A 16,430-nucleotide genomic window follows, 5' to 3' on the forward strand; every position below is an offset into this window, starting at 1 on the left:
AAAGGACTTCATCAGGGGGGAAAGTGGAAGTTTTTATACTGGCCAATTAAATTACCAGACATTAACTCAACTGTGCATGCATTTTGCCTCCTGAAGAGGAGACTGAAGGGGAATAACCTCCCAAAAAACAGCAATGAAAGAAGCCTCAAGGTACGATAACCGTCTCAGAAAATATCACGGTTTCATGGTATAACATGGTATATTCATCAAAAACTAATCATGTGACTGGATAATTGGCTAATGTGATTGGATATTCAGTGCATATGGCTAACATTCTGTGGTAACTAGGGCATGATGGGTCACTTAACTGCACTAACCAGTGGACCAATCTAGTTGCACAGCATCTCAAATGTTTTTGGCATTCTGAAATGCCTGAGCCAAAGTCTGTAATCGAAATTATTTTGTATAATTACCTCCCAGAGATGTCTCACGATTCCGTTCCCAAATATCAGGCATCCGCCTCCGATCGCAAGAGAACATGCAGTCTGTGTTAGCGTTTTGTCTGTGCATTCTGGAGTACAAGTAATTTATGGCTACTGTGTGTGTGTATTCGGAAGTCAAAGGTTACCGAATGGACAGACAAACAAGACAGATGTAGCCAGATGCCGGGATGTGATAAATGATTTCGATGGTGCATTTTATGGTCGACATTTAAACCTTAACACGTTTTTTCATTAGGGACTAAAGTTATATAAAGGACATATCTTCTATGATGAGAGAGGATTTTATTTTTGCAGTGCTTTAAAAAGAGCTGCTCTGAATACGAACAGGAAAGTTAACTCACCAGAGAGAAACAGTACAATGATCACAGACAGTGAACATGTTAAAAAATAAATGCTAAACCCTACAGTCTAAGAGAAAAGCTCCTAGAAATGTACAAATGATTACACAAGCAAATCATTATTGTGAAAGCTATAATCAGCGAAATCAGCTTCCCCCATGGCAGGGCTCATGCTTTTGAAGAGTTACAAATCTGATCCAGAAGAACCTCTTGACACGCTTTGGTTCTAATGTAAGCTCCCAATGAAAGCTGGCAACAGTGATCTTCAGCTTGCTAGAAGAATGATGAGGTTTCAAAACACTCTTCTATGCTTCTCACAAAATCACCTAACAGACCATCATTTGAACTAACCAAACATTAACTTTGTCGTCTCAGCCTCTGGTAAGAGTTGTGGGACATGCTTGATTTCAGACACGGTGACCCATGTCCCCACTGTTCTTTTGCCCTCAGCTCTGTGGAGACCTATTCTCAGCAAAAAAGGATGTCTGACCAGACTTTAAAAAATTATTCTTGCCATTAAGTACATTGTGAGTTCAAAATATAAATGCAGAGAAAAGAAGTCTGGCCAAATCATGAGAGAAAAACATCCTGTATGTGACAGTTCCTACATATTAATGTGTTTCTAAGAAAAGAAGAAAGGAGCAATAAACACCTATCGCTGTAAAAAAAATGCTACAAAGCTACAGCACTCCACCTGAGCTGAAGACCAAGAAAAAGCTCACTTAAAGCTGGTTTCTTTTCCTTTTTAAACATGCATCTGAAAGGCTGCAAGCTTTCTGACAGCTGAACAAGTGAACATGACATTCCTGGGCAGAGAACAAAGTGGGGCTAAAACACATGAACACACACCTTACTGGCCAAGTCAGTGGCAGCTTGGTGAGAATTGGAATCTTCCAAAGAGTTGGAAAATTGACTAGCATCATTGACTTGTTCGCTAGCTGCAGAAAAGTATATGTTCAATTCAGCAGGTAAGTGATATTCAGTTAGCATAAAGACAGCACTGATGAAAGGAGGATAGCCTTGAAGAGCTTTTAGTGAAGAGGTGTCTCACAAGTAGGCACAAACACATGAACACATACCCACGCACACATACATAAATGCACACAGATGCATTCACACACAAGGATAGGGTTTCAGGTTGGCTTAGCTGTGGGGGAGAAGGGGGCTCTTGGGTCTCCTTGGGGATGAAGGGACTGTGTGCAGCACTTCAAAGACAACCAGAAACCTGCTACACCTGCTTCCATTAGGCTCTAGCCTGCTAGTTAGAGACCACCTGGAGCAAAGTGTGTGGAAATAAAGAGACTGTGGAACTTGGGCACTTTAGCAGACTTTGGAGCTCTATTTCAAGCTAAAATGACACCTCAGGCATTGCAACAGAGCCCATTATGTTTCATTCGATCAATTTCAAAGTTCCCAGGTCAGAGACTTTGTTTATTCAATCAATGAAATTTTTTGGAGAACCAGACCACGGGAGCCCAGCCACCATTGCCACACTTGGCGCACTCTCCAGGGCTTGCCCTCTCACCTCACCCTTCACTGTAAACTACCACTACTAGTGCTACTGTAGTTTGAGGCCGTTATGGCAACACCAGATGAACCTTATCCGACCGGTATGTGTGTGTGTGGTATATAATAGAGAACGGACACGGTCCATGAGAAATGTCAAACAGCAAAACATGTTAGCACCTAACAGAGACTGAACATACATTTTCTAAATTTTTTTTTGTTTGTTTAAACCCACTGCCCTATCTTGTTACCCCTTTCTCTTATCTCAAACCATCTCCTCTCACGTAGCATTGTTAACTCTTTCTCATCCTCTTCTGGCCATCTTCTTTCCTTTACCTACCCCAGGACCAATACTATATTCCTTTAAACAGGGACTTAAGAGGCTTAAGACGTTTAGAGACAAAATAGGTCTCGTTTTTCTACAGACTATAAGCAACAATTCATTGTTAATTCATAATTATTTTCAGTCTAATGTCCTCCTCCTAAATCATAGACATAAATCATAGTCTTGCAGCTGCTGCTGCATCCAGGAGTGCAAATGTCCTTGTCTTGCTCTCCTCCCCTTTTCTATAATTATAAACTCACCCTTGGAAACTCCCAACTTCCTTTTATACAAGGTCTAGAGAACACCTGCAGGTCAGGACAGCAACGCTGAGTTGACGGAGTTTGCCCCAAAGCCTGTCTTAGACATTTATTTAATGACTACACCATTGTTGAGTATGTAAAAAGAGCATTTTAGATTTTAGACATTTAAATTTTTGGAGAAAAATGTTTATTGTTTGAATTTGGAGTTTAAATTAAGTGAGCTTTAATTTGAGGGAATTTACATCCAAGTCAGGTGAACAATGTAGGAATTTCAAGTGTGGCATTTACATTTGGAATCTGTTGCTGTTAACAAATTTAAAAGTAAATAAAGTACATATTTTTAAAGTATGTAAATATATTTTCTATACCTTTTATTCAATAATGCATGTCTTTTTAAATGAATACAGATGATATTCTAAAGAAAAAAAAGGCGCTGTTTAAATGTAGGTTTGCAAAACCGTTTTTTTTTTTTTTAAATTAATTTGCAGTCATTAACTGCAAATGACTTGCATCCAAATATTAACAATAATCCTAATATTTATGTTTGTTAGTTTGTCCAATTAAAAATTCCAAAACACACCACTTACCATCGGAAAGATATCAGACATGACTGTAGTCTATTTCACTTAGTTTTCACACAGTTTTTGTGGTGCTTTCATTTTAAGTGTTCATGCATTTCACAGTTGCACAGCTTTTATTTTGCCAATCCACATTATAAACAGAGTTTTAACAATTTTAGTTTTATAATAACTTTTCTTATTGTAATTAACTTTAATTATAAACAGATCGACTACTGACTAAAATATTTTGTATAAAACATCTGGTGTTGCCAACATTAAGTGCATCTGCCCTGATGTTCAAAAAAAATAACTGTGCTGCTTGAAATCTTCTGTGTTAAACTCGACTGTGTTCCAGCCTCCAGCTCCTTGGTTGGGTCAACAGGAGATTGGGGAGGGCACAATTTCCATTTTCTAAGAAAACATGCATGTTGTTTCAAGGTAATTCAACATAATCATTTGTATAACACTTTGAGGTTGAGCCCAGGAGAAAATAGGTGCACCTCAAAAAATTAGAATATCGTGGAAAAGAAAACATTTTTCCGTAATTTGATTCAAAAAGTATATTCTAAATTCATTACACAAAGTGAAATATTTCAAGCTTTTTTTTTTTTTGTTTTAATCTTAATGATTACAGCTTACAGCTCATGGAAATCAAAAATCCAGTATCTCAAAATATTAGAATAAAGAATTTATAATACAGAAATATTGACCTTCTGAAAAGTATGTTAATTTATGCACTCAATACTCGGTCAGGGCTCCTTTTGCACGAATTACTGCATCGATGTGTCGTGGATTGGAGGCAATCAGCCTGTGGAACTGCTGAGGTATTATGGAAGTCAGGTTGCTTTGATAGCGGCCTTCAGCTCGTCTGTATTGTTGGGTCTGTTGTCTCTCATTTTCCTCTTGACAATACCAGGTTAAGCGAGTTGGCTGGCCAGTCAAGCACAGTAACACCATGGTCAGCAAACCATGATTGTGGTTGTGAACCAGACTGAGAGATTAAAGGATCAGGAAACCTTTGCAGGAGTTAATTAGCTGATTAGAGCGTTTCTCAGATCGACATATCTATCATAAATTCTTTATTAATAATATATTTACTAATTCTTAATTCTAATATTTTGAGATACTGGATTTTTGATTTCCATGAGCTGGAAACCATAATCAAGACTAAAACAAAACAATATTTGAAATACTTGAAATATTTCACTTTGTGTGTAATGAAATATGAAAGTTCCACTTTTTGAATTAAATTATGGAGAAAAATTAACTTCCCCAATATTCTAATTTTTTGAGATGCACCTGTATATGGAAAAATTGGATCAGAAAATTGGGGCTCCAAAAATGTCTGGCTTCTTTGGAAATAGTCCTTTAAAAAAAAAAAACATAGGGTAGTGGATAATGAAATAGGTTTATTATAACAGAAAATTAGTGGTTAGCACTGTTGCCTCGCACCTCCAGGGTTGGGTGTTTGAATCCTGCCTCTGCCCTGTGTGTGGAGATTGCATGTTCTCCCCGTGCTTTAGTGGTTTCCTCCGGGTACTCCGGTTTCCTCCCCCAGTCCAAAGACATGCGTTGTAGGCTGACTGGCATTCTGTAGTGTGTGAACATGCGTGGGATTGTGCCTTGCAATGGGTTGGCACCCCGTCCATAGAGTCCCCTGCCATGTCCCCAGAGTTCCTTCGGATAGGCTCCAGGCTTCCCCGCAACCGTGCGCAAGATAAGCAGTACGCAAAATGGATGGATGGATGGATGTTTTATTACAAGTTGGCTGAGAATTTTGCGCTTTTTGTGCTTTTATGACAAATAACTAAAGCATTTGGTCAAATACAAACAGAGTGACAGACAGTGAGGTTGTAGTTTTAGTTTTGGACTGCTCTCTCTCTCTTTCTATATGTTCACAGCCTATATGCACCTAGTGCAAAAAAGCAGTACAGCAGCCACAAGGCCCTTTATCCTCTCAGGTCAAAGGCTGTGGTATCTGCTGGTTTACTCAGGGGCAGACATGCACACTGAAGAAAGGGCACATATGTTATTATATTTTTAAATGAACAAACTACAACTGCAATGTAAACCCAGGCTTTCCACATTAAGTTATGCATATACAAAATATATAGAAAATATTAGAGAAAGGAATATAGTGGAAATGAACCCAATGACCATACAGTGGATATAAAAATTCTACACACCTCTGTTAAAAAGGCAGGTTTTGTGATGTAATTTTGAAATCAAAATAAATCATGTGAGAACTTTTTCTACCTTTATTGTAAAGTTTTAACCTATTAATTAAAGTGAAAATAATAGTCTTTTATGTAAAAAAATACATTTAAAAATGTACAATAACCTGGTTGCATAAGTGTGCACACCCCTATACTAATACATAGTTAAGGTACTTTTAGATTTTTTCACAAGATTAAATCTTTTTGGGTAAGAGAATCAGTTTGGCACATCTTGACTTAGCAATATTTTGTCATTCTTTCTTCCGAAAGCATTCTAACTCTGTCAAATTGGCTGGGCATCTCCTGTGCACAGCCCTCTTTAGGTCACCACACATATCTTTGATTTGATTTGATTTGATTTAGGTGTGGACTCTGGCTGGGCCATTCCAAAACCTTGAACTTGTTTTGGTGAAGCCATTCCTTTGTTGATCTGGAGGTTTGCTTTACATTTACATTAATTCAGTTAGCAGACGCTTTTATCCAAAGCGACTTACAAATGAGAAAATACAAGCAAAGAGATATATCAAGCAGAGAACAATACAAGTAGTGCTACCATACAAGATCCATTAATTGAGTTCCAGAAGAAGCAAAGTGCACAGAGTAGAGGTGTAAATGCCAGAATAATTTTTTCATTTATTTTTTTTTTTTTTTATGGGTTGGTTAGGTGTTTACGGAAGAGCTGGGTCTTTAGCTGTTTTTTGAAGATGGTGAGAGATTCTGTGTTCTGGATTGAGGTTGGAAGTTCATTCCACCACTGAGGAACAGTTAGTTTGAATGTTCTTGAAAGGGACCTTGAGCCACGCTGAGTAGGTACTACTAAGCGTCGGTCGTTGATTGATCAATGACTTTAGGTCATTGTCATGCAAGTCAAAATTCCTCTTGACCTTACGTGTTTCAGCAGAAGTCTTAAGGTTTTGTGCCAAAATTGACTGGTATTTTGAGCTATTCATTATTCCCTCCACCCTGATTAAATCCCCAATTCCAGCTGAGTTTCCGTGGTTCCCGCTATGGTTGGAGGATGCAAGAAATGCTGCATTCATGGCCAATCATATACCAAGATGAAGCGAGTCATTTAAGTGATAACTTTCATTCATACTACTTCTGAGTATTATTCATAAATATGGTATTAGCTTCCTTTGCTATGCTATTAGCACACAGGTATATGTTTCAGCAAAGCCAGATTACAAGCACCAGCTAAATAGAATGAATGCTGATTAACATCCTCCTATTTAATTAAGCCAAGTCACAAGACCTTAGTGTGATTGCTTCCAGTTTCTCATTAGAATCCAATTTATCTCTCATGTGATCATTTAGGTTTGTTGGTGCTGTATTTCCCAGGTTGCCCTCATATCTGTGCTGCTCCTGTACATACACTCATGCTGCCTGATGTGATGTCAGTGCTATATTGTGACACACTTCTACTGCTGTGGCTCCTGAACTGATTGGAGAGACTGGTTTTCCACGTTCAGGCAAACGTGAAAAAAAAACACAAGTAAAGCATAAGCACTTGCTAGGAAAACTCTAAATAGCAGTTAATATGGACAAACTCCAAAAACAATGCTTAGTGGAAAACTGTCTCAAAGTGGAGAAATTAAAAGAAACCAAAAGTTTTGACATAAAATGAAGATTCTGAGAGGAATATCTGGCAAGCTAAAGTACCTTGGACAAGGTGTGATGAGAAGTCAAGAGCGTGAGAACTAAGGGGAGATGTTGTTGAGGGTTATATGGTTGTCATCACCCCCTACATCACCACTTCATCAGCGGCGTTTGAGAGCTGAGGCAGTATTGAAAGTAGCTCTATGTAGCAAATAAGTGACAAAGGAAAAGTGAAGAATGTCTACAATAATACCTGCAGAGCACAGAGCAAGGATTTCTTGGGAGCATCTGCTCCCAGCAACCTTACTATATTATATGTTTTTTTTCCTGTTCAGCTTTCAATATCTCACCAATGCAGCCTTCTGCCTTTCTAAGCCACAATGGGCTTAAACAGCACACAGGGTCAATCACCAAACAAAAATGCTGTTCCTATGTAGCTTAGTCCTGATATCCACAAATACAACAAGCCATTACATATCCTCAGCATGCACAATGCATACTGTAGAATCTACATAAAGTGCTCCTGGCTGCATATTACTGGTTTCTCCATTCAATCCCCTGTGCATCTTTAAAGAGCAGAGAGAATGTGAAATACAGTGAGAGTAAGTACAGTCTGATGACCTAGGGGCCTATAATGTTGGTGTCCAATTCCTGTGAGCTATAATAAATCTGTCTTCAGTACCCTCTCACACTCCCTAAGATAACGCATCTCTGATTTCAGCTTGGGACATTAAAGCAGTACACTGACATTACTGTGAATGAGAGATTGGACAGCACTGTTGGTCTGTCTCTGTATGTGTGTGTGTGTGTGTATGTATGTATGTATGTATGTATGTATGTATGTATACGCACATGCACAAGAGAGCAAATTACTGAGTGTGTGTGCATGTATGATAGAGAGAGAGACAGCGAGAGAGAGAGACAGCGAGAGAGAAAGAGAGGATTACGGAAAACTGATCCAACTGTTCTCTGAAACTGACAGATAGAAAGTTTATGTACCCACCAGAGTTATGCCAGTCTCCGGTGGGCTGAGGGATCTGTAGCGAGAAAGTGAGCAGGTCTGGAGCTAGAAGAGACTGTGGACGGCGGTTCTCACACAACCAATGTCTACTGTATAGCTCTCGCGTGTCAGCCGGGCCCTGCAGCACAACCACCAGCTGCTCCTTCTGCCGCTCACCCATACCTGCAGCACAACACACTGTACTTCAGAAACACATAATTGCAGCACAGCATTAACTTATCACATACACACTTTACAACTGCATGAAAGAAAAATAATCTCGATCAATGAAAAATTCCAAAGGAACCAACAAACTGTGCCTACAGACACAAGAGAAGGAGGCCAGAGAGAGAAATAATAAATAATAAGAGAACGGAAGTGGTAGCAGAGTGCTTGAGAGTGATATGGGTTAGCAACAAACTATAACAGTTTTCAGCTGTACTCACCGTGGGTCCTGGAACACACTGTGACTGCTCCCAACATTCCTGAAGCACACCATAGCAAGGCCTTCTGGCACACCTTTAGCTCCACACTCTGTACTGATACCTCCAAAGTGGGAGCACATTTCACACCTACACACACACACACACACACATACACTTTATTTAAATACGCCACTGAAAAACACCATAAGCTATCTAAAACAAGTCAACATATTACCCCTGTCACTTGATATATGAAAAAGTCTCTGAGTAAATGCATGTAATTTATGACATACACTATGTGGCCAAAAGTATGTGAACACCTGACCACCATGGTATTAAAGGGGTATACACAAAACACAACGAACCTGAAGCTCTTCAACAAAAACAACAAAGTCATCAATCCTAACACTTTGCTATGAGCTGTGGAGTTTAATCTACACATAGCATATAAAATGGTGTCTTACATTTTATTACATTACTAATTGGTTAATTTAATTGATTTAACTGTGAAGTGACTGCATGCTGTGCTAGCAGGAGAATCATATGACAGCTTTACACTCCACTCTATTTTGATTGTTTCTGTCAGGTTCACATACCTACATGTTTCTGATTCTGAAAAGCACTTATGTCATCGACGCAAGCTAATTAATTCACCTAGTAAAAGTGATGTGTGGTGAAGCAGGCTGTTGAATTAGTGTACACTATAGTGAGCACATTTTATTTAAATATACATACCAAATAAAAATTTTGTTTTGTGAAAATCAATATTGAGTAGGGGTTTTTTCCCCCTGGTCTCTGGTTGTTGAATGTGAGAAGAAAAAATGCTGGTGATCAATACTGACCTTACTGGCCACTGAGCAACTATGAATAAAAACTAAATAGTCTGCACATAAAATTTTCTTGTCCCAGGAACAAGGGTGATTTGTCCATACTACTGTATGTAGAGATGTACAGAAAGATTTTCATGGTTGCAGTTCAAAACTACAGCAAATCAGTTAAGCCTTCTAATAGACATTTTATTCATAAAGCACAGTGCTCAACCTCCCTGCTATAACAGCCTCCACTCTTATGGGAAGCCCATTTAGCCTCAAGAGCATTTGTGCAGTCAGGGACTGATGTTGGGCAAGGAGGACTGGTGCTAAGCTGGTATTCCAATTAATCCAAGATGGTGTTCAGTGGGGTTGAGGTCAGGGCTCTGTGCTGGCCACTCAACTTCCTCCACACAAACCTTGGTAAAACATGTCTTTATGGACCTTGCGTTGCCCCTAAGGGAAGGGGAAAGGGAAATCTTGATGCTACAGCATACAAAGACATGCCAGACAATTGTGTGTTTCCAACTTTGTGGCAACAGTTTGAGGAAACCCTACATATAAGTGTTATGGTAGTGTGCCCACATACTTTTGGCCATACAGTGTGCACTCACACTTAAGCGCATGGTTCAAAGCTCTATTATTCTGGTGTTCCAACAGTGACTTACTTGAAAAATTCAGAAGACATGCTTCATGTCCTGATCACTAGAGCCCATGAAACTGCCTTTAAACATGATTCAATGTAGACCAAATTAAAGCAATTAATGCATTCACTTAGGCAAGAACTCATACACCTTAAACACACATTTAAACCACAAGCCAGTCTGATTTACTGCAGTTTGTCACTCTGTGTGTGCAGCTAGTTCCACTGATCAGAATGTTTCAAGAAAACACACAGATGATTAAAACAAAAAAAGTAAAAAAGAGAAAGGCAGGAAATCAAGTGAGGTGGAGTGCCTCTATGTCTGTGGGTTAAAATTCTGGGGTCGTATGATGGGCCAGTGCTAGCTCTGTGTTGAAAGCTGACGCCAAATAGCTAGAGGAATGATGCTTAAATGATACACATCAATTCTTCCCTCTCAGGCACCATTTCCATCAAACCCCATGAGGGGTAGAATGTTACAGTGAGTTGGCAACTCAGCCGGAACTACTTACATCACCTGTTCCATTCCACCCACAGGCCCTCACTGCCTGATACACAGCATTTAATTTCCTCACGCAAATGCACTGGGAAGAGAGAGGGAGAGAGGGGAACACAGCAGAACCTGGTAGACAGAACTCTATAGTCCTCCATTTGACCTCCACTTCATCGCTCTCAACAAATCCAATGTCACTCTCAGAAACAAAAGGTGGAGGAAAAGATGGAGGTGCATTTCTTCTTTTCTCACTTGGTTACTTTCTTTAGCCTCCTAGGGCTCTAAGATAGGTTCATTTAACAACTAAGGAAGAACTGGTGGAGGTGTGTGTGTGTGTACACACATCAGGGCAGGTGCAGCTGTGCCTAAAAAAACATACAGCTGGGTATCGAGGGGATAAAAAAAAAGAAAAATCAAACAGTTGGTCGGTAGACTCAAACAGCTGGCTCAGTCATCTTAGTCACATAAGCACGCTCACACTCACAAGCCATGTCAAGCCATGAGAACAAGTACTTCAAGTACTATGCACAGCACATGTGTGATCTGGTGTACATGCATAGGACACATTCAGTAACGTTACTACCACTTGGCATTTCTGGGAATGCAAGCATGAGAACACTGCATTTTTTTTTGCTCACATTGTGTTTAGTTTGCCACATGCAGTTACAAACAGTTCTGGTCAAATGGTGAGAAAATACCTACAGATGGTAAGAAAATGTGTGTGTGTGCTTAGGTATAAGCTACAGTCTTTGAGTCAGAAATTAGATAAGAGAGGAAAAGCTATAAAGTTCTTAAAGGGAACTCCGACTATCAAGACTCGTTTGGCTTATTAGATTAACGCTGATATCCGCTATATAAATTTGATATACAAAAACACTTTAGATGTCAGTTTTTAAAAATAAATTTTAAATCCTTTCACTCGTAGGCTGCCATTGCTGTTTATGTTGCAATGCATTCTGAGTAAGGACATCAAATGGTTGCAACGGTCTTTATTCTCCAGCGACCCTACAGAGATATAAACATGTCTTCAGTTCAGCCTTTTCAATTTGAAACCGAGCGCAACATAAGCCAACATAGAAGACATTACTCAAAATGAAGACGATCAGAGAGGTGAGGAGGCGAGAGAGGGCAAAATCTGTGCAGCAACTGCATGTCTATGCAGTTAACCCCAACTGAGAGCGTTTGTTCTAAAGAGCTTCACTTTCTGTCAGCAGCTGTTCAAGGTAACCATATGGATTAAACTATCGTTTTATAATAAAACAATCTAATATCAATAATTTTAAAGATTATCAGCCATCACCATCGTATCCTGTTAAAATTCCGACGGCCCACCAGCACCAAGTTATGAGCAAATCTATGCAATCTACACAGCTGATGATGGAACATATGGATATACTTTTGGAAAGCTAAGATTCTTGTGATTCGACTGATATAAACCGTTTCAAGATACAATCACAACAGCAGCTACAATCAACGTCTCTGTCAGACCACCAACATACAAACAAACGCATCTTAGGCTAATTTTCTTATATTCTTATATGAACGAAATATTCTTTTCTTCAGCATGTCAGGAAGCTGGGGTCAGAGCACAGGGTACCCTGGAGCAGAGAGGCCCCTTGCTCAAGGGCCCAACAGTGGCAGCTTGGCAGTGCTGGGGCTTGAACCCCCGACCTTCCGATCAGTAACCCAGAGCCTTAACCACTAAGCTACCACTGCCACTGCTAAGGTATAGACGATAAGCTACTCTTCCAAAAAATTCTGTAATGATTCTTCTACTTAACAGCAAACCTCTGATCCATTCGTAGCAATAATTGAACCATCCTGTGTTCAGTTTCAGTTTCATTCTAACTAAAGTACCAGCTGCTTGGCATATGCAAAAGGGCAAGGTTAGGCTAACATTAACATGGTTAACACAGCAGTAATGTAATAGAAACAAGAAAGAAGAACTGAACAAACTCCTTCCCTGCAATTGGACATTAATTACCCTGCAAGTTTGGTGGCATTCTAGCAACTTTTTGAGTCATTAAAAAAAAAAAAAGTACTGCATGATAATGTATCTGCCATTGCTCCTTAATATCTCTCCTTTAGAAGGCTGTTTATAGAAAATAATGATATAATTTTGTCCAGTGGACGACAGCACAAGTCAAACCTACAAAGCAACTACACAATTATATGAAACACCTCCAGAACTGAGGCAATATAGGGGAAAGTGGAAAGCTGGAAGAGTTTAACATCCACATAAAGGCTTTCTTCTAGGGAGGTCTGCCATATGGACAGTGTCACAGGAGCTTGGAAGCACTTCAGTGGAAACTCTTCACAACAGTTGGCACAAATGAGTGAGGCCTAACAGGGTAGCAACACCACAAACCCTCTCACCAGTTTGCAGCTAATCAGAGTTAGCAAGCCCTGCACAATTTATAAAAGACCAGCTTTAACCCTGAACAGCATAAACATCTAAAATAAGAGAAGCAGATGTAATATGATCACATGTGATAAAGACTAATATATTCATGGCAACCTTTCAATCACAGAAAAATATATGACAGTAAGTCAAATAAAAACCAGAAGAACATTTTCTAGAGGACACTGAAACACTGCATTGAATGACTTTCTGGTTTTATATAGTTGGATCCATGTTGGATTGTCCATAAGGGCAGGGTGTGCAGATCCCCACCGTATATCGGCCATTAAAAAAATATTAATCATCATAAAGTCCTCATTCACAATACATTTCAAGCCCATTTTAAACTGTCTTATAGCAAATCCTTTTAATTCAACTTGATAAAGTGCAGACAGCGCGTGTGTATGTACAGAACCATTTCTATTACAACACATATTGCAAATATTGGGAGAGGGAAAGGGGGATTAGGGAGTGGATAATGTCTGTACATCAGAAATGTGAATGAGAAATGAGAAAAAGAAAAAAAAGATGTCACTTTTTATCAAAGTCACTCTAAAAGCACTCAAAATGAGATCCTAGACTGTACACTGGATAACTATGTTGTCAGGGCTGAACTGCTAATCACAGGATTCCTCTAAAGATTCACTAGATAGTAGCCTAAAGCAGTCAATTGTGACAGCCTCTCCACTTCATTTGTATGAGGCCATGTCGTTATTAATGCCATCCTGCCAAATCACAACCTATGGTCACGAGCTGCTGAGGTGGACCGAAAGATTAAATGCATTTTGGATTGCTTTTCCGACCCTGAAAGCTTCGGGTCACATGCTGAAAACTTTAAATGTCTCAAACCATGGATATTTGTTTCATGGTTATTCCAGTTTTCTGCAGAGTAATAGGCTTTACTGTGGTCATTAAACAGTAAATTGACAGAGAATATGAACTGGTCTGCTCCAATCTATTGTTACAGAATCTATCCACTCAGTGCATGATCAACAGACAGTGATTGAAGACAAAGTGTGTTTTCAAAAATGGTTTAATGAAAATGCGCACACATTTCTATTCACACATCAGATTAATACCAGTATTATGAAATCTAGGATCTTAGGAAATAGTGTGTAATGAGTGATGTGTGTGTGGTGGTACCTGGTGTTCTGTAGATCTCATTGATGAGTGAGTCGCTGGCGGTGGGACCAACCCCACTCTCCGTGCTGTGTGTCCAACTCTGCCACAAACAGTGTAACAGCAAAATCTGACCATGAGTGGCCTGCATTGTGAATTTGGGTAACTCAAACAGGTACTCCGTTATGGACACCGAGGACCTCTTTGGCCTAAGGCAAAAAAAAGAGATGAAAAAAAATTATCTAAACACATCTGATTGGTAGTTTACTAAAGCTTTCCAGCTTTCCAAAGGTATACATGTAACAGAGCCACTGTCAAAAATACAACTGGTCTATTATTTATGTCAAAAACCAAAGCCTGGCAGTAATATTTGCAGTAAAGAACATGTTACATGCACATCATAACAGGCAAGCCTTCCAAATATGTAAATATCTGTTGCCTCAATCATCTGCTAAGTTTTCCAGTAATATAAATTCTGCCAATTGCATCACTTTGGCTTACGGCTGTGTATTTTAAATAAATAAGCGATTTGAACAAAATTTTTATATAATCCGTATATAAAAATGTTGTTTGCAAAGAATAACATTCAAATATCAATTTGTTTTTATATTAGTTAACATCATTAGTCTTATTTGTGTAAATTTGCCTGCACTCTCAAATTTACTAAATTTTAATGAACACCAAATTTATTGTGTAAACGCTTAAACAAACAATTTAAACAATTCAAAGTGGAGTGGGTGTGTGGCCATCACCTCAGAAGAGCTGATATAGCCATGAGTGGCTCCATTAGTAGATTCTGTTAATAAATTCCTGTCTAGCTGTTCTCTCTAGAATACTGGGTACTGAAGACTGGTTCAAGCTAACAGGAAGGCTATGGTAATGCAAATAACTCTTTACAACCGTGGTGAGCAGAAAAGCATCTCAGAATGCAAAACAAGTTGAACCTTGAGGAGGGTGAGCTACAGCAGCCCATTGGTACTGGACCCCTTAATACCAGTTGAGCATTGTTTGAATGTCACAGACTATCTGAGTACTGTAGCTTACCACATGCATGGCCAGACCTATACACAGTATAGTAGCCCACAGAACCCCCAAATTAATCAAAAGCTATGAATAAATATTTGACAACATGAGGGATCACAACAATTTGGAATGTCCTGAAAAAGAAAAAAAAATATTGGTGTACTAACAACTAGACATTGAACAGGTCAGATAAGGAAAATAAGAGCTGTGAAGAAAAACACAAAACAACCATCAGTGACATCACCAACAACCTCCACAGGGCAGGGGTGACAGAAGCACAATCCACTATTCAAAGAAGACTTTGAAAGCAGAAACATAGAGGTCATACCACAAGATGCAAAAAAAGTTCTGGCACCAAGATTAACCTCTACCAAATGTGATAAAAAGGCCAATGCATGGAGAACGAAAGGATCTGCTCAGGATCCAAAACATAGAAGCTCATAGGTCAAGCATGGTGGGGGTAGTACCATGGCTTGTGAATGCATGGCTGCCTCTAGAGAAGGCTCACTAATCTTTATTGATTATGTAAACTCATAAGGTTAGGAGCAGAATGAATTCAAATGTCTACAGAAACATTCTGTCACAAAAGAACAATGCAATATTTTGTCAGTGGCTGATGCAGTTATTGCAAGCAAGGGATATGCAACCAAATATTACGTGCTATTTACTTTAAGACTGTCTGTTCCAATACTTTTGCTCACCTAAAAATTGGATGGTCTGCCACCGAACATGCCATTTTCTAAGTTGTTTAACACATCTAAATGTAAATATCAGGAAATGAATACTGAATTTCTGATCAGTCGCCTCATATTCATCTTTGATTTAAAACTCAACTGTTTTCAGTGAAAACAGGAAAAATGGCCTTGCCATTCAAGTACTTTTAGAGGAGACTGTATTCAACATAATTTGTAATGAACATGTAAGAGATTTATAATTAATAATGATAATTATTAATAACTGATACTGATAGAGAAGCAGAATAATACTAATCAAATACAATTGGCTGAGTAATCATGTAGGAAATCATGATATTATATTAGATACTCTTTTCTGCTATAGCAGCATTGATTTTTTTTTCTGGTTGGAGCAGTTGTAGATTCATGTCATGGTGTGTGAAAAGGCCTCCAACAATGAGTCAAGCCCAGGGGGGACCCCCACCACCTTAACTACACCCCGACCATGTGGATCCCTTTATGACCACAGTTTACCCATCTTATAATGGCTATTTTCAGAATGATGATGTGATGCAATCATGTCAACATAGACTAGAATC

At 39.0% G+C, this 16,430-nt stretch overlaps 1 protein-coding gene across 8 annotated transcripts in view; it reads right to left on the reverse strand.

Annotated features, from left to right (window-relative positions):
• Positions 1–16,430, reverse strand: part of LOC128599569 (intermembrane lipid transfer protein VPS13B) — a 252,991-nt gene that overhangs the window by 167,567 nt on the left and 68,994 nt on the right. For all 8 annotated transcript variants that reach the window (XM_053611298.1, XM_053611299.1, XM_053611301.1 and 5 more), the window contains 3 exons: positions 14,159–14,343; positions 8,691–8,816; positions 8,248–8,427 (listed from right to left, as the gene is read on the reverse strand). In XM_053611298.1, coding sequence (XP_053467273.1) covers positions 8,248–8,427; positions 8,691–8,816; positions 14,159–14,343 — 491 coding nt within the window. The remainder of the gene's footprint in view (positions 1–8,247; positions 8,428–8,690; positions 8,817–14,158; positions 14,344–16,430) is intronic.

Source organism: Ictalurus furcatus, chromosome 23, assembly GCF_023375685.1.
Source record: "Ictalurus furcatus strain D&B chromosome 23, Billie_1.0, whole genome shotgun sequence".
Classification (NCBI taxonomy): Eukaryota; Metazoa; Chordata; class Actinopteri; order Siluriformes; family Ictaluridae; genus Ictalurus; species Ictalurus furcatus.